This window comes from Sus scrofa, chromosome 13 (genome assembly GCF_000003025.6).
Source record: "Sus scrofa isolate TJ Tabasco breed Duroc chromosome 13, Sscrofa11.1, whole genome shotgun sequence".
NCBI lineage: Eukaryota > Metazoa > Chordata > Mammalia > Artiodactyla > Suidae > Sus > Sus scrofa.
This window is the reverse complement of record NC_010455.5, coordinates 116,985,664-117,011,279: the sequence shown is the minus strand read 5'-3', so window position 1 is coordinate 117,011,279 and position 25,616 is coordinate 116,985,664. Positions and strand designations below refer to the sequence as shown.

The 25,616-nt window shown below is 38.5% G+C and overlaps 1 protein-coding gene and 1 long non-coding RNA gene across 3 annotated transcripts in view; one reads left to right on the top strand and one right to left on the bottom strand.

The window, feature by feature from the left end:
- Window positions 1-25,616, top strand: part of LOC106505750 — a 342,957-nt gene that overhangs the window by 32,559 nt on the left and 284,782 nt on the right. The window lies entirely within an intron of this gene.
- Window positions 11,980-25,616, bottom strand: part of KCNMB2 (potassium calcium-activated channel subfamily M regulatory beta subunit 2) — a 254,097-nt gene continuing 240,460 nt past the window's right edge. For both annotated transcript variants that reach the window (XM_013982218.2, XM_005670002.3), the window contains exons 4-5: window positions 23,842-24,037; window positions 11,980-13,705 (exon numbers count right to left, since the gene is read on the bottom strand). In XM_013982218.2, the coding sequence (XP_013837672.1) occupies window positions 13,421-13,705; window positions 23,842-24,037 (481 nt within the window). In that variant the 3' untranslated portion in view covers window positions 11,980-13,420. The remainder of the gene's footprint in view (window positions 13,706-23,841; window positions 24,038-25,616) is intronic.

Genomic DNA, 25,616 nt, shown 5'->3' with positions numbered 1-25,616 from the left:
ATCCCAGCTCTAGGAGAAATATAACTACGTATTAGATGCTAAATTAGAGCATACATAGCCTCCTGAAGAACATTGCCCCAGCCCTGCAAGGTATTGCGTCACTGTAACTGAATCTTCAAAAAGTCATTCCATTGTTCTGTCAAGCCAGATGCTTTAGGATGGTGGTAACAGGGTCATGCCAGTGAATTCCATGATTCTTTTGCTGAGATATGAGTTCCTTGATCAGAAGCAATACTGTGTAGAATACCACAATAATGGGTAACACATGCTATGAGTCCTAGGATGGTAGTTTTGGCAGAAGCGTGTATGCAGGGAAGACATAACAGTGCCTTCCCTAACCAGAGTAAGTGTTGGTCAAAGGGTACAAACTTCCAGTTATAAGATGAATAAGTTCTTGGAATCTAATGTCCAATATATTGACTATAGTTAACAATACTGTATTACATACTTGACAATTGCTAAGAGAGTAGCTCTTACATATCCTCATCACACACAGACACAAAGTGTTAATCATGTGAGGTGATGAGGTGTTAACTAACCCTATTGTTGTTAATCATTTTGCAGTACAGTATATATCAAATCATGTTGTCTGTCTTAAACTTACACAATGTTGTATGTCAATTATATCTCACTAAAGCTGGAACAAAAAGGAACTGTGTATTAATAACCTAAGAACCTTGCCTCTCAGGTGGTTTTCAGGTGGATAATTCTTAGGTGGTATGAAGCATTAGTTTACTATTTCTCAGAGTATCCTTGTGGGGTAAAGGGTGAGCCATGCACAGAGGTGGCTGGCTAGATTGCATTCTTGTTATTGGGGAGATATCTCTTCCCTTTTTACTTTCCCACTCCCCTACTGATATTTCCTAAACCTCCAAATAAACTGCTGGCACTTGAGTCCTTGTCTCAGAGTCTGCATCTGAGTGAACCTCAAACAAGGCAGTTATCATATCATGGATAGAGATAAGATCTGAACCCACGCATTTAGTTTCCAGAGTTCATGCACTTACCAGTCTCTCTGTTGACACTAGGAGGAAGGCTAGATAGAACAGGGGAAAAGGCACAGAGGCTTGAGAAAGTTTGGTGGATCTGAAGAAATGGTTCAGTATGGCTAGAGCTGGACAGCTTGGGGAGTGGGATGTGGGTTGGGGAGATGAGGCTGGAAATGCCACCTGGGATGGGTTCATGAGTCATGTGTAGGTCAAGTTAAGGTATTTGAGCTTCATTGCAAAGGTAATGGGAAGTCATTACACAGTTCTGCTCAGGGTGGGGTATGATCAGGTATCCATTTGTGAAAGTTCCTTTTGATGTAAAGAATGAATTGGGGTGGAGGCAGTGGAGAGATTGGAGGTGGGAAGACTTATTCTGAGGCTACAGCTACTAGGAGAGTGACAGCCTGGATAGAAAAGAAGGGGCTGATTTGACAGAAGCTTACATCAGTGCAACATGGTGTGTTTGTGTTATGCGCTAAAGAAAGCAAGGGGTACAGGGAGGATTGGGCATGTGTGAGAATGAGTGTTTGAGAGGGTTTAGAAGGAGGGCCACTCCCACTGGACATACTGGTTGTAGGTGCTTGAAGACTCTCCAGGTGTAGATATCCAGAGGCAGATAAAGATAGAGCTCTGAGACTTACAAAAGAGCCCACAAATAGACAAATTGAGACATTAATTGATATTTGAAGATTTTAAAGTCATTGGCATGGGTGGAATTCCTTGGGAAGAGGGAAAAAAGGCTTTGCAAAATACACACATACTCCCATTTGATCTTCATTATAACCATCAGAAGTGAGGACCAAAGGTATTCTTGCCATCACCTTGAAAGAGAGAGGCTAGGTGACCTGTCCCCCAGCTGGAAAGGGGAAGAGCTGAGGCAAGGTGTAGGTCTCCTGGCTCCACATCCAGTGCTCCCCTTATCACACCACGCTGTCAGTCCCAAAATAGGTTTGCACCCATATTGAGTGATACAGGTCCTTTCCATAATGTTATGTATATTTGTATTATATTGTAGAAATCTGGCATAATAAAATCATGATGTATAAGGTTCCTTTCTGTAATTTTTACTCATTTACTGATAATTGAACAGACTTTTAACATAGCAATTGGACACAAGTATAGATGACACCAAATCCCATTTTTAAGGCAGTGCTTGCTTTGCAGGTGCAGGTGCTCAGCTACTACCTGGTTGTTTTTCTTGGTCCATTCATTTCTGCTATGCTTGTCACCATGGCTGTCTTCCTTTTCATTATTTTTGACCATGTGCTAACAATCCAGTCTAACTCTGTAGAATTAAGTTTCTGGCAGTAATAATTCACATTTATTCACTGGACATCCTCAGTGCCTACAACAAATCTTCCTGAGGTTTTTCTCTTCCTCTTTTTATGGCCTTGGGAGAGCCCAAATGGTACTGTAAGTCATGTCAGGAAAGAACCCTGCCACAGAACCACCTCTGAATACACAGACCACCACCATTTTTGGCTAGCTTTTAAAAAACCTACTTGCCTCTCTTATTTTCCAGGGAGATGACACTGACATTTGGAAATGTTGCAAATGTGACAAATTGTGACATGTTTTGTTACATGATTTATGGCATATTTTACCTATTTTGGGGAAAACCCTGACAATATGACATGTGAATAGTGAGTCGAGCCCTTGTAGTATCCCTGGGGCAACCACAGCCAGAACTTGGTTGAATAGTCTGGAGGAGCAGCTCGTGGACACAGAGAACGGAAGGGGGCTTGTCATGTTCTGCTGGGTTGGCAATTTGCTTTCCCACCTCTTTAAGCATATGGTAAGTGATGGTGGGAAAAATGATCACAGTGATGGCAGGACACCCTCTGTGCTGTATTTTTTTTCATCTTGCTGCTGTTTTAACTAATTTCCCATCAGTTATGCTGATGTCTGGGTATATTAGTGTTTTTATTTTAGGCAGAAAAACATCTCCTTTTCTTTGTTCACCAGAATTAGCTATTCTGGTTGAATTGCAATAGAAATCAGGGTGTGACTTATTTGTGAGAAGAAATGGTTTCTGGAGTTTCTGTCCTCAAACTTCTCCCAGCTTTTCTCCCATTAAAATGTTTAGAACAGAGCCACTGTGTAATAATGACTCATTTAGGAAGCAGATGAGCCCTGCCTAGAGAAGAACTTGAATAAGCTATTTCTTCCAGTTGGGCCAGTGTGTATGTGTTTGTGTGTAGACATCTCAAGCACTGTGGTTGTTTCCTACCACACCAGACCGCCTGAGTATTCAATTTATTGATTGATTGTCTTTTTAGGGCCACACCTGTGGCATGTAGAAGTTTCCAGGCTAGTGGTCCAACTGGAGCTATGGCTGCTGGCCTATACCACAGCCACAGCAATGTGGAATCTGAGCTGTGTCTGCAGCCTACACGCTCACGGCAACCCCGGATGCTTAACCTACTGAGAAAGGCCAGGGATCTAACCTGCCGCCTTATGGTTAAAGGTCGTGTTTGTTAACCACTGAGCCATTACAGGAACTCCCAGTTTACTTTTTTGAAGGTAGGAAGTGTTCCATAGTATAGCCATCCATCCTTTCTTTTTGAGGAGAACAAAAATGTTTCTAGTGTGATGCTCTTTAGCCATATATTAGGCCGTTTTCTTCTTACTCTTTCTAATTTGCTGGAAATTGGAGACAGAAAGCAGAGTATAAACAACATTTTCATTTTCTGAGTAGGTAGTTTTATTTATGTCCTTAGTCTCAAGTTAAAATAAGTGCCTGGTAATCTCTTGTGTAAAAAGGTTGGCATACTTGGATAAGGTGTGTGGTTAATCAGAGCCAGTTTTTTGACACTTTCTAGGAAGAAAGAGAAACTGAGATCCAGTGTCTGGCACCCCTTGAGTGTAATCTTGGTATTTACACCTCTGGTTCAAGTGTATACATGCACTTTCTCCTCCTCTTCTGTGACCCTCCCTGCAGCCCTTGTTTCCTTTATGGGTGGCTCTCTGGAGCCCTTAAACTCAGATGATGCTTGTTCAGTCAGCCTCTTAGGCCTCTTTTTTCTTTCTTTCTTTCTTTCTTTCTTTCTTTCTTTCTTTCTTTCTTTCTTTCTTTCTTTCTTTCTTTTTTTGTATTGTGAGTTTGAAAATTTTTATTTTTATTGGTGTATATTTGATTTACTATGTTGTGTCAGCTTTTGCTGTGCAATAGAGTGACTGAGTCATGCATATATATACACATTCTTTTTCTGATACTCCATTATGTTCTATCCCAAGATACTCGATATAGTTCCCTGTGCTATACAGTAGGAGCTTATTGCTTATCCATTCTAAATGTAATAGTTTGCATCTACCAACTCCAAACTTGCAGTCCATCCCACTTTCTCCCCACCTGCCTTGGCAACCAGAAGTCTCTTCTCTGTCTGTGGTCCTGTTTCTGTTTTGCATATAGGTTCATTAGTGCCATATTTTAAATTCCACATATAAGTGATATTGTATGGTATTTTTCTTTCTCTTTCTGAACTTCACTTAGTATGATAATATCTAGTTGCATCTATGTGGCTGCAAATGGCATTACTTTGTTCTTTTTTTTTTTTCTTTTTTCTTTTGCTTTTTAGGGCTACATGTGCAGCATATGGAAGTTTCTAGGCTAGGAATCAAATTGGAGCTGCGGTGGCCAGCCTACGCTAGAGCCACAGCAATTCAGGATCCGAGCCCAGTCTGTGCTAGATCCTTAACCCACTGAGGGAGGCCAGGGATCAAACTTGGAACCTCATGGATGCTAGTGAGGTTCATTATCACTGAGCCACAGTGGGAACTCTACTTTGTTCTTTTTTTATGGCCAAGTAGTATTCCATTGTATATATGCACCACATCTTCTTAACCCAATGCCATTCTTCACAGAACTAGAACAGGACATTTTAAAATTTATATGGCATGGATAAGCAATGAGGTTCTGCTGCATAGCACAGGGAACTATATCCAATCTCTTGGGATGGACCATGGTGGAAGATAAGATAAGGAGTTCCTGTCGTGGCTCAATGGATAACGAATCTGACTAAGAACCATGAGGTTTCGGGTTCAATCCCTGGCCTTGCTCAGTGGGATAAGGATCCGGTGTTTCCATGAGTTGTGGTGTAGTTTGTAGACGTGACTTGGATCCCGTGTTGCTGTGGCTGTGGCGTAGGCCGGTGGCTACAGCTCTGATTAGACCCCTAGCCTGGGAACCTCCATATGCTGCAGGAAGTGGCCCTAGAAAAGGCAAAAAGATAGAAAAAAAAAAAGAGAGAGAGAAGAAAGGGAATGTATAGCTATGCATGACTGGGTCACTTTGCTGTACAGCAGAAATTGGCGCAACATTGCAAATCAACTATACTTTAATAAATACATGAATAAAAAAATTTGTATGGAAACACAAAAAATCCAAAATAGCTAAAGCAATATTGAAAAAGAAAAGCAGAACTGGAGGAAGCAGGCTCCCTGACTCAAGACTATACTACAAAGCTACAGTCATCAAAACAGTATGGTACTGGCACAAAAACAGAAATATAGATCAATGGGACAGGATAGAAAGCCTGAAAATAAACCTGTGTGCTATGGTTAACTAATCCATGACAAAGGAGGCAAGGACAGACAGTCTCAGTGGAGGAAAGACAGTCTCTTCAATAAGTGGTGCAGGAGTTCCCGTCATGGCGCAGTGGTTAACGAATCCGACTAGGAACCATGAGGTTGTGGGTTCAGTCCCTGCCCTTGCTCAGTGGGTTAAGGATCCAACGTTGCCATGAGCTGTGGTGTAGGTTGCAGATACGGCTCGGATCCTGTGTTGCCGTGGCTCTGGCGTAGGCTGGCAGCTACAGCTCCGATTTGACCCTGAGCCTGGGAACCTCCATATGCTGTGGGAGCGGCCCAAGAAACAGCAAAAAGACCAAAAAAAAAAAAAAAAAATTAGGTGGTGCTGGGAAAACTGTACAGCTACATGTCAAAGAATGAAATCAGAATATTCTCTAATACCATATACAAAAATAAATTCACAATGGATTAAAGACCTAAATGTAAGGCCAGATAGTATAAAACTCTTATACCTCTATTTTAAAAAATGTTTCTGTGATTTCACACAATGCCTAGATAAATTCTATAAGAGGACTGAATCCCTTTTCTCACCACTTGGGGGAGTGAACAGGAATCCTCTTCAGAGGTTTCTTCCCCCCAGAAATCTTGGGAAGCATGTGATATAACATCTCAAATCAATCTCTTGACTCCCAATTCACATTCCTATGTGGAAAGGAATGCTTTCAGGTCTCCCAGGAACTGACTTAAGTTATGAGATTTCATTTGGGAGTGGTGAGGCTGGGGCCAGTCCTGGGAAAAATTGTAGGAGGAGTGAAGATCATCTTAATCTTTATTACCCAACTTGTATCCATTTTTCTACCTTGCCTCCAAACTCCTAGTGCCCAGTCCTAAAAATAATAATAGTCTCTGCCTTTTATTAGTAACCGTCATAAAACAATGTCATTTCATGAGTGTTTATTATGTGCCAGACATTTGATAAGCATTTTTTTTTGGTCTATTTTGGGCTGCACCTACAGCATATGGAGGTTCCCAGGCTCGGGGTCAAATCGGAGCTATAGATGCCAGCCTCTGCCACAGCCATAGCAGTGCCAGATCAGAGCCATGTCTATGACCTACGCTACAGCAGCTCACAGCGTCGTTGGATGCTTAACCCACTGAGCAAGGCCAGAGATTTCACCCATGTCCTCATGGATCTTAATTGGGTTTGTTAACCACTGAGCCATGGGAACTCCTGAAAAGCATTTTATATGTTATCTCATTTAATCTTATGATTTGGATGTTAATATTCCCATTTTCCAGATGAAGAAATTGATGCAGGAGTAAGAAAGTACATTTTCCCAAATCTCATAGCTATTGAGTGGTAGAACTAGGATTCAAACTCAAGTCTGAATGCTCCCCAAAACGGTGTGCTAATCACTTATTTAGACCTTCCCTGTCTTGAGCATTATTCCATTCTGTAAATTTAAGACATGAATTGTCTCTTATTGGAACTTACCTTTTATGTTCTTTTGTAACCCTACTCTTAGGTTTCTGGAGGAGATGGATGGTTGTAGTGTACTTTAATGTGATGAAAAACTATTAGCTAAGAAAGCCAGCATTGTTCAAGGCCATGCTGCAATTTTACTGCCAGGTCAAAATAATCTATAGTAAATCTCTAATGGTGGCTTTTCAGGTATTTTTGTTCTTTGGGAAGATCTTCAAGTGACAATGTAGAGAAATCTACTTAATTTGCCTGCTTTTTACTAATAATTCAATTATTTGTTTATTCATTTAAATAACATTTATGAGCTCTCCTATGTGCCAGGAATTGTACTAACTAGGAGATGAGAATATATAAACAAAATAAGATGAATAATATAAGTCCATGTTTTCAAGAATCTTGTAGAAGTACCACAGAAATAAGTAAACCAAGACTATCATGAAGTGTGTTAAGTGCATAGAAGGGTGCAGTGGAGTGTTATCGAAGCTTAGAAGATAGGCACCTAGCCTGGCCTGAATCACTTCCTGGTGGAGCTGAAGTTTGGTCTAAATCTCAAAGAGTGAGTATGAATTCACCAGATGAATAGAAGAGATCATAGAAGTCTCAGGCAGAGGAGACAGTAAATGCAGAAGCCCAGAGGTATGAAAGAATTTGGAACATTAGGGAAGACCACTGATTTGATGCTGAAGCATACGAGATGTGGGGATGTCAGTGAGAAAGAGACTTGAAGGGCTAGTTCACTCTATGATCAGAGTCATTTGCAGCCAGCAGCAAACTGTTACTAGGTCTTGAGATATGTCTTCCTAAATGAAGGCAAAACATCAGGCTTGTTTACAGTCTATTGCTGAATGGAAACCTCTTCCTTCAAGCAGGCCCCAGAAGTCTGCCAGTGCCAAGACTGGGCTGGGTTGGACTTTCTGCTTTACACAAAACAGAAGTGGAAATGGGAGGAAGGACCATGTGAAAGCAGCTTGTAGTTTTCCCAGTGGCTTCTGTTCAGGGATTACAGACTATACCGATATCAGAGGTAAAATAAACTGCTGGCTTTACTGGTCTTTTGGTCTTCCAAAGGGCCCCTTTGTTTCAGTCTCCATGTTTTGTTCTGGCCGTGCCTACAGCATACAGAGGTTCCTGGGCCAGGGATCCAACCTGCACCAAAGCAGCGACTTGAGCTGCTGCAATGACAATGCTGGATCCTTAACCTGATGTGTCATAAGAGAACTCCTCCATGTTTTTTGTTTGTTTGTTTGTTTGTTTTAATTGAGTTTAGTGGTAGATACTGGCAGTTTCTGAGGTTACTCAGCTATTTAAATACTTCATTCTTAAAAAGTGGAGACCGGTGCTGATTTCCACCATTGGGTGATTTGGACATATGACTTCTCATACACACCAAGTAGGATCTTCTAAATGGTCTTGGATGTTTGCCAGGATAATTTTAAGTTTGTTAGTATTCAAAGGGTTATTTATTCAGCCTGATAGTGTGACATTTTCTAAGAAACTGAGAGTTGGAAGGCCCCTTTGTGTTAGCACAGTGCCAGTTTGCTATGAGTGGCCTCGTTGAGTTGGACCTGGCTCCTGGGATTTCTGTTGACAGTTGCCCGAGTTGTATTTAGGGTGCTCTCTTTTTCTAGGAAAGCTGAAATTTCCCAGCTGATTATGAGTTTCTAGAGATGGACTTAAGTGTAGAATTCACACAAAATTCTTTATCTGTTACCACTGTTTGAAAGGAAGGAATATATATGAGTCCCTGGTCTGAACACTGTGTTTTCTTCTCAGCATTGCTAGATGTCAGCTACAGCAGCCAAATGCCTTTTTGTTAGAGACAGACACTGTTAATTGTTTCAAAATGATACTTCTGTCATGCTTAAAGATGGCTCTAGGACAGTCTATTTGTTTGCCCACCATGAAAAGGAACTAGGTGTAAGGGTTTGCAGCTACCTCACAAACACTGTATTTTTAATGCAACAAATGAAAGAGCTAAATAATGACTATCCAACTGGAGTAGGCTGATGAGTTTGGACCTACCTAAGTTGAGGGTATTGTATGGAGATATCGAAGTCAGCACAGTGTTTCAGATGGTCAGTGATGCTTGTTGTTTATATCTCTGTGACCAACTCTCTTACTGCGTGGCCTGATAAGGAATTGTTTTCTTAAATGTTGTGATGGGTGAAAAACCTAAGGAGTAAGGGGAACCTTTCCCTTCATTCCTTCACAAACTCCAAAAATGAATTCACTCCAAAACAAGCAATAAGTGGGATAACTGAATCTGTGCTAGTCCAAATATGTATTTATCAACCCCAAAGGATAGGGCCCATTAAAAAAAAAAAAAAGAGGAGGGATTCTTTAGTAACTGTTAAACAGCCATAGTCACTTAAATTAGATTTTCTAATACCAAATCTCTTTTCCCCATATATTATCACTCCTCTCCTTTCTTTTTTAAACTAGTTTCTGTTTCTATCAGTTCTTTCTTCTCATTGTGATATCATTTGTGCCTTAGGGAACCTCTTATCTCTGACTAAAACCAAAATATTCCTGCATTTTTCACTAAGTGAAAATTGGAAATTTTTTCTTTTAAATTTTATCGAAATAACCGCTGGATTCACAGAAAAATTGCAGAGTAAATTTTGAGTCCTGCTTCTTTTTGCTTCTTTACTCTTTCAGTAACACTAGTTTTTCTTCCCCATGTGTGTGGCACTTTTCTTCTTTAGCCAGAATCTGTGTTGGCAGAAGAATCTTGTATGAGTTGTGTATAGTAGAATCTGCTGTTTTTGCTTGCCCAGAACCCCCTTTTCTCTTATTTAACACATACCTGTGTATATTTGGGAGATTATTTGACCTGACCCCCACCTGGTGGGCCAGCAAATAATGTGCCTTACTCTTCATCATTGTGGGGGTGGGCTTAGTAGTGATGAGTGACAAAGTGAACTGGCATTTTTGAGAACCTGTATGAATATTGGGCTTTTCTCCTTTTTCTACTATAGACACAAGGGATTTTGTGAACATGTAGTTGCTAGGAGTCAGCTTTGCTACTCCTTTGATTTATAAATAAAATAACACCAATAGAGTAAGTTAATGACAGGAATATTGATCTGGTTTTGTGTGGATTTAGTGAGTAGATATTATAGGGAGGCAGATTTCAAATTGTTATCAGAAAAAGTCTTTAGTATTGTCTTATTAACTGGTAACTTATTCCGTTGCTGGCAAGATTCGATTAGTAACTGCCCCTATGGCTAGATGATCCCTGCCAAGGATTAGAAGGGATTTATGCCCTGGTGTGTGTTGGGCAGAGTGACATTTTAAACTATTCTAGCTCCAAGAAACCATTTACTACTAGTGGTTAATACTAATACTAATAATATGATTTCTATCTTTTACTATTAATAGTAATATTGCCATTTGGTAAGCATATATTATATGCTATATATAGTGCTAGGCATCTTACATATGCATCCTGGTTAAGCCTCATACTAACCCTCTGTTGATATCCTCATTGATGTGGATTAAAGACCTAGTTTTTATTTTTTTATGTGTATTATTTCAGCCCTCTTAGTAGATTTCAAAATTGCTCTTAAGAGAGAAGCCAGCAGTATGTTTTGTTTTATTCCTTACAGTTGTCACAAATGGGAAAGGATGGAATAGATTCAATGTAAAAATTGTCTGTTCAGTCCTCCACTTCCAAACCTCATCAATGTTATCTGAAAGCTACCACTATGGGAAAGCTATAGGCTGGGTATTTTCTCACCATTCTGTCATCTTAGCATCTGTGTAACCTTGGGGAAGTTATTTAACATTGCTGAGTCTCAACGTTCTCATCTGTATGATGGGATAATAATAGTGCTCCCTCTAATAGGGTTGTTACAAAATTTAGTTAACCTATGCAAAACATTTAAAACATTATTTTTAGTTCCATTTTTTTCTCCTTTAATAATGAGTATTTAATTGTATATACATTTAAATTACTTTAAGGGACTGTTGCTTTTGTTTGTTTGTTTTTTGTTTTTTTGTGCCACACCCATGGCATATGGAAGTTCCCAGGCTAGGGGTTGAATAAGAGCAATAGCTGCTGGCTTATGCCACAGCCACAGCAGCTTGGGATCCAAACCACACCTGTGACCTACATCACAACTCCTGGCAATGCCGGATCCCTGACCCAGTGAGCGAGGCTAGGGATCAAACCCACATCCTCATGGATACTAGTCAGATTCACTTCTGCTGCAACATGACAGAAACTCTGGGGGGGCTGTTGCTTTACTGGAATTCAAGAAGGTACTAGTTAACTTCTTCTTCTTCTTCTTTTTTTTTTTTTTTTTTTTTTTTTGCCTTTTCTAGTGCCGCTTCTGCGGCATATGGAGGTTCCCAGGCTAGGGGTCTAATCAGAGCTGTGGCCACCGGCCTACGCCAGAGCCACAGCAACGTGGGATCCAAGCCGCATCTGTGGCCTACACCACAGCTCACAGCAATGCTGGGTCCTTAACCCAGTAAGCAAGGGCTTAGTGTTTCCTAGTCGGATTTGTTAACCACCGCGCCATGACGGGAACTCCAAGGTACTAGTTAACTTCTTCTTGGTGCCTTTATTGTTATGTAATACATCAGTTGGGAATTTTTAATAAAAAATAGAGAAGAAAATAAATAACTCATCTAATAATTTTGCTTGCATGTGTTTTACCCTTGGATCACTTGAAGGGAAGCCCAGGAAAATTACAGTTAAAGATTGTGAATTTTTAGCTTCGTAGTCACAAAGATTTCGCTATCCTCTTCAGAATTAAAGTGAAGTAGAAATCGAGTTTCAAATGGTCATAATGTGTGTGTTTGGGTGTTAAAAAAGAGAGCTTTCTTTATAGTCATTTTAAAGAATTTTAAATATTGTGAATCAGGTTTTGGACTGCCATGGGAATGTCAGCTTAGAATTCAAGAGGTATTCAAATCTTGCTGATGTAATGGATTTTTAAACACGTTTTAATTACACATTTGAAGTCCTGATTATACCCTATGGATTTATTTGCTTATGAAAAGTCAAATTATGAAATTACAATATTGCAGAACACTTTCTACTTCATCAGATTAGTTTCACCATTCATTCCACAAATGTTAAATTTTGCAGTACTTAGAAAATCTTGATACTACATTATAAAAAGGTACTTAAATATAGATGAAAAAGATAGTTGTTTGTCTTCTTCTTCTTATATTGATGTTAAATAAAAGATGGAATGTTTTTGTTTAAAACCAATTCCTCATTTCCCAACCCCAAACAAAGTAAGTGAATGGCAGTGTGAACAAAGGCTTCCTTTAAATCTGTTATTCAGTTCAAGTATGTGTTAGGGGAAAAATTGTATATAAAACCTAGCAATGGAAAAGGGAATTGTAAATAGAAAAGTAAAATATGTAGAGGAGACAAATATTCTGTGCATTTAGCTTTAAAATCCCAATGGGGAACACTTGTTAGAAAGAAAGACAACACACTCATTAATATAAACATAAATGCCCAAAGAGTAATAGTCTGACATGTTAGTTTGCCGCAATAGATTTACCCATTGAAATCAGTCCACCAGTCTTGACCAGCAAGTAGGATCTTAATTTTACCATTGGTTCAATTGTAATGGAATAAAGATTTTCACACAATATCTTAGTCATAGACTTTCTTGGATTGTAAAGGAGCATCAATTCAATGTTGTTGGTTCATAGATAATTAAACTCCTTATAAATGTCATTTCTTCACACAGTTGCAGGGTCTTACATGGAAAAGGGCTCTGTTCATTTTCTATTTAAATTACAAGAAGAGATTATAGAATTGATTAATGAAAACAGCTTATTTTTTGGAGATCAGTTAAAAAACCTAAAGTTATGAGTAGAAAGTAATAAAAGAAAGATAGCTGGCTGGGTTTTCCCCCTTCTTTACAGTGATATGGTAGAAATATAAGGAAAATGCATAACATCCTTTAGTTAGGAAATCTGGTCCCTTCACTTGCTAAAGGGCTCAGTTTAGAGTAAGGAAAGAAAAAATATTTTTGGCTGCAGCTTTAGTAAACAATGAATGATGAAAAATATTGCAGAAATATCTTCAAGAGATCTCACAACTTTGAGCACAGACCTTGTCAAATTTATATTATCTGTAATCCTCCACAAAGCTTGGCAAATGAGTAACCGAGCCTGATTTTGGCAGAAGGAGAGAAGGAAGTACTAGTTCCAGCATCAAACCAAAATTATGAAAAATACCCAACCAACAAAAACCAGTTATTTCTTCTCCTGAATAATAAAGACATCATGTTTGCATATAGGACAGCTTTTGCATTATTGCTCTACGTATAAGAATATATTAAGGAACTCAAAACAGACTGCACATTAAAAACTTAAGGTTCTTTGGTGAAGAATGAAAGAAAACAGTATTTGAGCTTTAAAGAAAATAATCTCATCCACTTTGCTTTTATCTATTGATTCGTTGGATCCTCTCACAGAGCAGGGAGAGGTACTGTGTGAGTTTCACCATGGCAACGATAGCCACGCCCCCAGCCATCATACATGTTGGCCAAAAGAGTGAATGGAACAGCACGTTGGAACTGTAGAGTTTGGTTAGGATGACACTCTTCTGGTTTCCTTCCGGGTCAAAATAGCAGGAGAAGTGTTGGTACTTCTTGAAGTTTTCCATGACAACATTCACCAGGGACATGGATTCTTCAAAATTTTTTCCACACTTAGGTATATAGGAGCACTGTGGAAAATGAGATAAACTGTCACCAGAAGATACTGGGTGTGTGTGTGTGGTATCAGGAGTGGGGTATGGAGGCCAACTTAATGATGTATGAAACAACCGTGATGGTTATTCTTTTTTTTTTTTTTGCTTTTTAGGTCCACACCTGCAGTATATGGAGGTTCCCAGGCTAGGGGGTCAAATTGGAGCTATAGTTGCTGGCCTACACCACAGCCACAGCAACGCCAGATCCAAGTAACATCTGTGACCTATACCACAGCTCACAGCAATGCCAGATCCTTAACCTGCTGAGCAAGGCCAGGGATCGAACCCGCAACCTCATGGTTCCTAGTCAGATTTGTTTCCACTGTGCCACCACAGAAACTCCGGTTATTCTTTTCATATTCAAACTAGTGCCTCCAGAAACCCTAAGAGTTCACCCATAGATTAAAACAATATTTTTAGGTATCCAAATATCTCTTAATTAGATAACTAAGAGATAGGTATTACTCATATTGATAACTGTGATAATACTCATATTGATATGAAATCATTCCACTACTCATATTGATTAAATATTGATTAAAATTGGGTGTCTGCAGTGGATTCTTTTTGCCATAGATAAGCATGATGAGTGTCAATTATTCCCTATTGAACAAACCTTTTCGTGGAATCAGAGTGTCAACCTTTCTGTCTTGTATCTGTCTGCCACTGTCCATGTAATATCAAAAGCTATGAGCTCTTTTAGGGAAAATGGTTTATTCTTATCTTTTGGGATTGGCTTAATTTTTTCAGCCAAATCACCTTGCTAACCTTGCTACTAGTCAAGAAAACAGTTATACACCTGGTGAGTTGCTAAAAAAGAATCTCAGAAATCAGGGAGCCCTCCTGCACTGATGATGGGAATGTAAACTGGTACAGCCACTATGGAGAACAGTTTGGAGATACCTTAGAAATCTATACTTAGAACTTCCATATGACCCCACAATCCCACTCTTGGGCATCTATCCGGACAAAACTCTACTTAAGAGACACGTGCACCCGCATGTTCATTGCAGCACTATTCACAATAGCCAGGACATGGAAACAACCCAAATGTCCATCGACAGATGATTGGATTTGGAAGATGTGGTATATATACACAATGGAATACTACTCAGCCATAAAAAAGGATGACATAATGCCATTTGCAGCAACATGGATGGAACTAGAGAATCTCATCCTGAGTGAAATGAGCCAGAAAGACAAAGACAAATACCATATGATATCACTTATAACTGGAATCTAATATCCAGTACAAATGAACATCTCCTCAGAAAAGAAAATCATGGACTTGGAGAAGAGACTTGTGGTTGCCTGATGGGAGGGGGAGGGAGTGGGAGGGATCGGGAGCTTGGGCTTATCAGACACAACTTAGAATAGATTTACAAGGAGATCCTGCTGAATAGCATTGAGAACTTTGTCTAGATACTCATGGTGCAACAGAAGAAATGGTGGGGGAAAAACTGTAATTGTAATGTATACATGTAAGGATAACCTGACCACCTTGCTGTACAGTGGGGAAAAAAAAAAAAAAGAAATCATAGGAATATTAATAGTTAAAGAGCTCTGATAAATGATTCAAGTCCAATTCGCATAACAAAGTAACTTTTTCCATAAAGTAAGGGAAAATAAAGCAGAACCAGTTTACTCTTAAGCCAGCAGCCATCTGAAAATTTACATCTTTTCGTTTGATCTTTTCACCTATCTTTCTTGCTATATCCATTCTGTATGCCTCTCCTTTTTTCTTTTTTTCCTCCATACTTATGTCCTTTGATTTCTGTCTTTGTATCTCTTTTTTCCACCCCACCCTGCCCCCTAGCCCTCACCTCTCTATGTCATTTCCCCCTCTATTCCCTCTTCCTGTTCTCCTTTCTCCTTCTCTCTCTCTTCTCTAGATACAGATGGAATTAAATAACTTTTCAGTTTTTATTACTTATTGGTATGTTTTTGCATACATTGTTCTTAATTTAAAAAGCAGTCTCTGAGGAGATGAAATCTTTGTGACCCTCTTCCTTGGTCTGTAAATGAACAGTGGTGAAACTGACATAACAATGAATCTAACTTTTTAAAAAAGTTAGGAAAAACGAAATTTAAGTCACTTCTCTGGGAAAGTGCAGGTCCTTGGTTAACTCTTTCCCCTCTTTATGGTAAAGCTGCTTCCCAGTAGGAAAAAAATTCCTGTCCTTTGTTATACACATTATTAAATGATTAATTTAGCTGATTTGTATGAATTAAAGTGGTTTGTGACATGATCATGGCTAGCTAATGTAGTGTTCTAATGTGAATTAGAAAACTACGGCCTCTCATCAAAAACACTATTATTCTCTGTTGAAAAATTATCATAATACCCTAATGAAAACCCTGCCACATATTTCACTGCTATTCTCAATTTATAAGTTGTGATTTAAATACTTATATCTATGACTTTTACAACATGACTCGTACTCCTAGGATTGTACAGTACATAACTCACATTACTGTATACAGAGACATAGATGAGATGGGCCATTGGTGAACTTTGAGGTATACTGATGGGAGCTTTTAGGCAGGATCCTGGAATTCCAGAACCAATTTAGACATATAGTTCATAGGAAGAAAACATAAAAGAAATGTGATGAGCTTTGCAAATTGAGTATCTTTGAATGACTCTTTCCCCTGACCTTATTAGTGAGTGTACTTGCTTTGTTTGTTGTGCTGGATTATTTGCCTATAAATAGCAGGAAGATTCTCCTGTTAGTTAAAAAGGGAGGATGAGCATGCTGATATTTATCATAAACAAGGCTTAAAGTAAGGTTCCTAATACAAAGGAAGGTTGACACCTACAAATATAATCAGCTGAGAATAAATGTGGGTATACTCACAGATTTTTTATTTTTTATTTTATTTTATTATTATTATTTTTTTTTTTTTTGGCTGCACCTGTGGCATGTAGAAGTTCCCAGGTCAGGGAATTGAACCTGAGTCACAGCAGTGACATTGTCAAATCCTTAACTGCTAGGCCACCAGCGAACTCCCAGTCCTAGAGCTTTTAGATTTTAGATCATTCTTTTTTTGGTGGGAGGTATGGGCTAGGAAATACTTAACTTTTGACTCTGCCTGATATATAACAGAAAGGAACATACAAATAATACTTTTATATACACAAGACACTTAAGTACCACTCAAGATTTGTTATTTTTTAAAAAAATTTTATTTTTTTAATTTTATTTTATTTTTATTTTTATTTTTATTTTTTTACCATGGCTATAGGTTATTCTTTGTGCCTAATATATGACTATTTAAACCTAGCAAAACTCTGAGGCAATCATTCAGGGGAAGATTTAGACTCCCATCTCCCATCTTAATCCTGAATTTTGCTAATAAGCCTTTGTGCTTGGCACATTCTCTTAAGTTTTCTTTGGTATTGAAAATGCAGAGATGGCCCCACAGCATGACCCTTCCTTTCCCAGTTGAGAAAACCAGGGTTCTGTCACCTTCTGACTGTCCTTTCCCTTACAGCAAAGATACAGCAGTTGCATCCTCTCTCAAAATCTTGGGAAAGCAACTGAAATTTTCTTAGCTTCCCTTCTAGACTCTTTCACATCAATAAAAGTTATTTTCATTCTTGTGATGGACAGAGGTTTTGAGAAAGTACCTGTTGGGATTTTGTTTAGACATGCTTCACTAGGCATGTGTGAAGCAAAAAGTGACAGGTCTTCACCCTAAAAATAAAAGGCTGATGGGATGTGTGGGGGCAGTAGGAGGGGAGTGTTTGGTTGGATAATCTTACTGAGTGGCCCCCTTTTCCTTATGATGGTAGGAAGACAGCTATCAATTCTCAGGACTACCTTGCAGGAAGTATTTGTTCTTCATTTGTTTTTATAGAAAGGGCAGTGTCTTATTTCAGAGAGGGGTTAGAAGTGTAATGAAATCTAATCAAGATTTATTGTGTGTCTAATATGACAGGTCGTGTGCTGGACATAGGCATGAAAAACAAACAATTTAAAATAAATCATTAGAAATAGGACAAGGGTGGGGGTGATGAAGTGGGACTAGGAATGAGGCTAAAAGGCTCTCACATCACAGAGGTGGGCCACACATTTGCCTTCATAACTCTGAGGTAGCCAGACATCCTGGTCCACAATGCTCTTGAGATGGAAACAAAAACACTGCTCATGTGAAATAAAAATATTCTTGGTTCCAAAGTCAGATGGGACTTTTTTAGGGTCCTCAAACAGTGAATATTGTGCACATATTTATCAAGCATGTATGATGTGCCAAGCTTTGTGTTATATGCTGGAGAAGGAGACATAATCCCTATGTTCAAAGGATGTAGAGACCCCCAGGTGGCAGCCTTGGACTACTCTGGCCCACAAGTGTATTTCAGATTTTTGAGTTCTATTCTGAACTTTTGTGATGGATAGAGGAGGTGAGAGAATCTTTCGGGATGTTATTTTCATTCCCTTTTGAGGCTTCGTGCTCCTTACCATCACTTTTAAAAAATTAAATCCCACAAAATTTAGTTTAGACTTTTTTAGTTTTCATTTCTAATATCTGCTTGATTTTGGCAGGTGTGACTGTTTGAAATGTTTGGTAGAGGAGAGGAAGAGAGTATTCACACTCTGCTGTGCACTGAGGTTTCCTGCAGTATTGAGACAGGTCCCTACAGAGAGGTTTTCATATTCTGTGTTTCCCAGAGCTTTCGTATTTTTTTAAAATGGCATTTCTGCTTGATGTGGTATAGAGGAGAAGCTTAGAAGACCTTGAAAATCCGCTAATGAGTTTCCATTGTGCCTCAGTAGAAACAAATCTGACTAGTATCCATGAGGATGCAGTTTTGATCGCTGGCCTCGCTCAGTGGGTTAAGGATCTGGTGTTGCTGTGAGCTGTGGTGTAGGCTGGCTGCTGCAGCTCCGATTTGACCCCTAGCCTGGGAACCTCCATATGCCATGGTGTGGCCCTAAAAAAACAAAACAAAAAAAAACATGAAAAACAACCCACTAGTGAAATAGAAGATGTATAGAGCTTTGGGATTAGTCAATACCAACAAATGCTTAAATCAGGGAGCCCTCAGGTCCATGATGTATCCAGTTAGGCCTCGAGTAAGTCAGATATATAATCTGACCTTGCCCTTCACCATGGTCCTCTTTCTCAGAAATGGAAAGGAGTAGGTTCCTTCTCTACGCTTTTCTTCTTGATGCTCAGTGAAAGCTGTTTTTGGGCACATTCTTCCCTTCATTTCCGCACAAAGCTGCCCTTAGCTATGCTAGAATTCAGTTCACTTCTGGTGAGCACTGACTAAACTTTGTCAAGCATAGAAGCATTTCTGGATCTATGACCTATAGGCAGTTTCAGCAAATGTCTAATAAATATTCCTAAATTTAAGGTGCTAATTATGGGGATATCATATGTCAATTTCTGGGCTATTTTTCCTCTTCTTTTCAGGGTGCACTTCTATTTAGTATCTACTCTGTGTAAACTGGTCTTAAATATACAAACTTGACTGTCGCTATGGATCATGGATAGTTCTGGTCCTTGCTTGTGGCCTTTTACTTGATCCTAAACACCTCTTGGAGTATGAGGGAATGGCATGGATTCTCACCTATTCACTAAAATATACCATCAGAAGGGTAAATACTTCATAGAATTTAGACTTTTTAAAGTTCTTATCTTCACTCTCGCAAGAGGAGTCTTTAATGTTTTATGTTTTAAGAGATAGCATGATGAGGTAAAGAGATTTTGATTTTGATTTAGACCTAATTAGGGAGCAAATGTGTGACTTTGGGAAAAAATTATTTCTTTTTCTGAGCTCAGCTTCATTATTGTGAGGTGGAGATAATAGTGTTACCTAATAGGTGGAATTGCTGCTGTAATTAAACAAATGAGTTCATGTGAAATATTTAGTATTATATATATATTACACATTGTAAGCTCTTGATAAAATTTGGCTATTCCTTTAGAAGTAGGGTTTTAGCACATTGTAAGCTTTTGATAAAATTTGGCTATTATTCCTTTAGAAGTAGGGTTTTAGTCAGGATTAAAGGAGATGATATTGTAAGTTCTTAGTAGTGCTGGGTTTAGACTATGTAATAGACACTTAATAAATGTGGTCCCTCTCCCCCCCCCATTTAGATTCTCAACTTCAGTTTATTCCCTTTTATCCTTAAACCAAATCCCATGCCGAGGAACTCAATGCTTACAAGCTTTGATGAAAATCTAGGATCTCTCGGCATTCAAGCTAAAAGCTAAATAAAATTTAGAGCAATGGTTCTGCCACTGTTCAGAGACATTATTAGTTGTTATACTTGGAGGGAGGATGATGTTAGTCATCTAGTAGGTAAAGGCAAGGGGTCCTGCAGTGTTCAGAATAGATCTCCACCCTACCTTCACAGTCAATAAAGAAATAATCCACCCCAAATGTTAATAGTCCCGAGGCTGGAAAATTATGGTCCAAATATGTGTGCTTTCTGGATTTGGGAAACCCAGAAAGCTTCTGAATGGGTGACAAAATGAGAGGTGATGCTGAGTTTGATGTTGTAAATAATTGGCTAATTTATAGAATGTATTCTTCATCTGAAGTAGCTGTCTTCCTTATGACAGTTAGATAAAATACCACATATGTGGTATTATACTACTTACCAAAAGTGGATATATTTTCTTGTTTTGCACAAAAATTCATTTAAAATCCATGCTTAAAGCAGATGGGTATGCTTTGGGGATCCCTGGTGGGTAAACAAGGTTTTAAACTCTCAAAGGAGATCAGCATTGAGAAGTTTAGCAACCATAGTGAATTAATATTCAGCCACTGTTTATGATTCCAATGTCAACCTTTTAGCCAGGAGAGGCAAGGGCCCTTGAGCCTCCTTGCAGCTCCTGAAGACTGTTAGTCTGCCATTTTCTCCATAAGAGCATGCCAGCTTATCAGCTTAAGCAGCTTTAGTTGTAATGTTGACAAGAGCTGGTCACTGAGTTTAAAAGCTAAAGAAAAAGAATATATGAGAGAGTATAAAAATTTAAAAATGAAATACTTCTGGATATATTTCTACAAAGAAGTGGACAGCTTGACTCTTATCTCTTTGCCTCCTGTCTTCTTAGATCAGACATTGTCAGGAGTGCCTCATGTATCTAAAAACCATGGCCATTTGTTGGTAACTATGAAAACTACTGTTTTTGGTGAGCTTCAGGGAAGAGTAGCAGGAGGAGAGGCCAAGATAGGGAATAATTTATTTTTTTCCTCAAGGAATATCTCATATATTTCTCATGCTACAGTAAGATCATGGTTTAGTGACATTTTGATATGAAGATAACTGTATTTTCAATGTCTGTACTTCTGATTAAAGGCAGAGGACAGCTATCCAGAGAATGAGTTACTGGGTTAGGAAGGTAAGCCTATTGTTTGGTGTTACCTTTTCCCTGGGAGTGTCTGTTGATTATAGAAGGCAGGATGGAATTTTTGATAGTCTTGCAGAGCTAGGGGCAGAAATATTCATTAGTGGCCTCTCAAGAGGGGGTCCTGATAACTTCCTATTCACTTTGGGTTGAGCTCTTAAAGGTGTCATTAGAAGTAATGGTCAACCTGAAGAAGACAGTTCAGTTCAAACTTGAATATCTCAATTTATGTAGTCAGAATGAGGTGATCACGAATGGCTGGTGTAATTAGGGGCCTGGCAGAAACAAATGGAAATAAGTTTTGGAAAAGATGACATTGTAACATCAACCTAGGCTTAATATTTTATAAATAACTGTTCAGATATGATATTTGACATCTAGTAAAAAATAACCAGACATTATGAGAACATGAAAATAAATAAGAAAAAAAAATTTTGGCACATAGGGGCTTCAGATATTGAAGTCTTCAAAGTAAACTTTAACTACAATTTTACTTATTATGTTGAAGAATTTAAAATAGAAGAGATGAAATATTGCAGAAAATGAGAAATTATAAAATAAGACCCAAATGGATATTCTAGAAATGAAAAATATAACAAGAGAAATTAAGAACTCAGTGGATGGTTTTAACAGATTTGTCAGAGTTGAGGAAAGAATTGAGAATCAGAAGATAGGTCAGTATCTAGAACGAAGCACAGAGAGACAAAAGAAGGGAAAAGAGACAGGAAGACGCACAGGGGATACAATAAGAATAATTAACATATGGCCAGTGGATTCCAAAAAGGAGAGCATGGACAACATTTGATGAGATAATGACTGAGAACCTTTGAAAACTGACAAAGAACATTAAGGAGAGAGGCTTGGGAGCAGTAAGCAGGCTAAATAGAAATAAATGTACACTTTGGCACAACTGTAGTAGTTCAACTGTAGAAAACCAAAGGAAATAACCTTTAATGTAGACCAAGATTACTTTCAAAAAAGTAGCAATTAAACTGATAGCTTATTTCCAAATAGTATCAATGCTCACTAGAAGACAATGGAATGTTTTCAGTGTAGAGAAACAAAATAACAGCCAACTTAGAATTTTATATTCAGTGAGTATATGCTTCAAGAATGAAAATGAAAAGAAAGTATTTTCAGACAAATGAATGCTGAGAGATTTCTTTAGAGAAAATATTGCAGTGAGTGATTAAAGAGTGTTCCTCAGAGAGTAGAAAAATGATCCCAGATGGAAGACCAAAGATAAAGGAAGGAACAAAGAATAAGAGAATGGAAAATCATGGGGACACATCTAAATAGACAGCTACTATATAAAAAAAGAATAACATTATCTACATGAGCTTAAAGTATATGTAGAATAAAAATGATATCATATAACTTGCGAAAAGAATAAATGGAGGTAAAATGTTTTAATGTCCTTGCTTAGTCAAGATTTCAAGTTGTAATCACTAGTTAAACACTAAAAGAATAGCAACAGAACAGATAACTTTCAAGAAAATAGATGGGAAAATGTGGTCACAAAATAATCTAGTGAAGAAAATGTTGGTCTTTTCATAAATGGACTGGGACAAATGACTGTATGAATAAAAAACCCAGACACTTGATCCCTACATAAAAATCAGTTCCAGGCATGTTGTATTCTAAATGTGAAAGGAGAAATAATAGCATATCAAGAAGTCAATTTGGAAGAATGACTCCATGGCCCCAGGGTAGGTAAAGAATTTTTAAAGACAGCAGGACAACCAAACAATTGAAAAAAAAGAAAAGAAAGAGAGTGGAAGAAGAAGAGAGGGGAAGGGGAGGAGGAGGAAAGGGAAGAAAGGAGTGAAAAAGAAAAAAGAAAAAAAATATTGATGAGATTTGGTTGCATTGAAATTAGAAACTTCTTTCATTCAGACATCATCAAGAGAGTGAAAAGGCTAGATTTCAGAAGAAGATATTTGCAATACTACAATCAAGGTAGGTTCACATCTAGATTTAAAGAATTCCTGCGGTTAATATTAAGAAGAAACAATGCAATAGAAACAATTCAGTAGGAAAAAGAGGAAATTGAACAGAAATATATAAAAAAGGATATCAAAATGCCAATAAATAAATGAAAAGGTACTTGATAATGTTAGTCATCAGAATGGCAAGGTTCTGATTTCCTACAGTGCAGGAAATGTTTTATTTCTTTGGTTATATGGGGGATCCTCACAGTGACTTTTTAAGATGGTAATTGTTATTGTAGTAGTCCTCACAGTGACTTTTTAAGATGGTAATTGTTATTGCCTTTTTAGAGAAAAGGATACTGAGGCTCAGAGAAGTTAGATCACATCTCCAAGACCACATAACTAAGTGACAGTGACCACTGAAAAACAAAACAGTTTTATCCTGTGGCTCCCAGGTATATGCAAAATACCTGTTTTTTTGATTTGTATGACTCTACTGCACACTTGCTTTGAAAGAGTGAGTCTGTCTATCAATAGGGCTCTGATGTTTATCCTTCTAAATGCAAAGAAAGGATAAATCTTTACTGCTACAAAATGAGAGAATGATTTGACCATCACTTGCACATAAAGTAAATGTTTCCCAAGCAAGAGTCAAGTAGTGTAGTGAGTTCTGTGACTGGATGAGGCAGAGCTTGCTTCCTAGTGGCATTTTCCTTTGAAATGCTGGCACAGGGGAACTTCAGAGAGAGAGAAAGAAATGAGCCAGTGCAGAGCTGTGTGGTGGTGAATGAGATGAAGTGAGCACCAAGCTCCTACCTTCTGATTGATTTTCATCGTCTCTTCTGTGTGGTAGAGAAGGAGTTTTTCACCTGAAGAAGTCAGGTTAACATACACCTGGAGGCAGGGGTACTGAGAGAGTTTCCAGCAGTCTGGACCACAGCTGAAGGAGCAGTTAAATGTTTCTGTGATGGACGCATTCAGCAAGGTGCACTGAGCCTCCTCGGTCCACACACTACAGAGAGACAGGGAGAGTAAGAACAGTTCCAAATGTCAAGGGCAAAGAAGGTGTAATTGCAGGGATCATTTGTCAGCATCTTGACCTGAAGAAACTTCTAAATCTATAATACAATCTTCTTGTTAATGTGTATGTCTTTGAATAGAGCAGCTTTGGGCTAACTACAATGTCGACATAGATAAACTTTGCCTGGCATGTGAAAACTTTTCCAATGACTTCCATTGGATATAGTATCATTTTTTCCAATGCTTGATTTAAGTAAGTTTTTTTTTACCTTATCAAATTCCCTGGTAAGCATAAGACAGCATCTTTTTATGTCACAACCTGCACTCACCCTGCATTTCTACATTGTAAGCAGCTTGCCATGCCCTGGTCCTCACCTTGAAAGTCTGCCCGATTTGTAGTTAGAGATATAAGGGAGAAGGGGATGAGATGGTGAAAGGGAAGAGGGGTTTGAGGTCAAGTGTGACAGATAGAAGGACAGTGATATATTTCTTTACAGTCTTTTTAATAAGGGACAAAACATAACTCTAGTCTTTGATTATACCAGGAGCAATCACTTCTTGCGTCCCACTTCACCCTAATTGGTGCTTTACATATATTATCTTCTTTTGTTCTCCCAACAACCTATAGGTTGGGTATTAATTTCTTTTAAAGGTGAGAGAATTGAGGGTCAGAGAAATCAAGTAACATGCAAGGTTACACAGGTAGTAAGTCATGGAAATTATGATTCTACCCAGACTTTTCTAATGTCAAGGCTTATTCCATTGTGCTGTGCTGCTTTTCCACACAGTGGAAAAGAGGCCCTTCTATGCAGAATAACAAATTCCTATCACTGCCCTGGACCTTTCAATTAGAAAGACTAAAAAACAAAACATGTCCGGCTTCCCACTGGTCAGCTTTTCATTCTAAAATATTTATAATTTTATGATCAAGGGTAATATTTGTGATTAGGAAGTAGCACACCCAGAATCAAAATTTTGATTCTGAATGTAAGCTGATTACCATAGTGATCAGAAAAACACAGCATATTTTCTTTGTAGATTAATAGCCTTTCTTTTCTGTTGAACAGTGTTGATAGGACCTCCCTTTTCTATGTCCAGTTTTATGCCAGACCTAGGATACTAGCTCTGACCCCCTTTGGTGTGTGACAAATTATATTTTCCTGGGATGGGGTGGTCAGATTTTGCTTACACAAGGAGGAAAAATGTCTTAGATGGTTCTAAGCAGATGTGAGGATCTGAAAGTGGTTTTGGAATCAGTGAACTCCTCAGGCCTCAGGCATCAGCGCTTTCATTGAGAAAGGAGCACAGCTGAAGGCATCAAGAGAAACAGAGTAGAGCAGCCACAAATGGGAAAGATGAAGCTTTAATTTTAGCAAATTACTGTGTTTCAGCTAGATTTTGCTTCTAAAATGAAAGTATTAATTTAGGTGGTGAAATGAATGCCACAAAATGGTTTGATTCTCTTTTGGATTGAGATCTCAATTTTTCATTTGAAAGGGCCTCGTTTTCTTTAAGCTGACGTACTGTGAGACTTTCCTCATTAGTTTTAGCAATGCTGGGTTTTCCTGTGC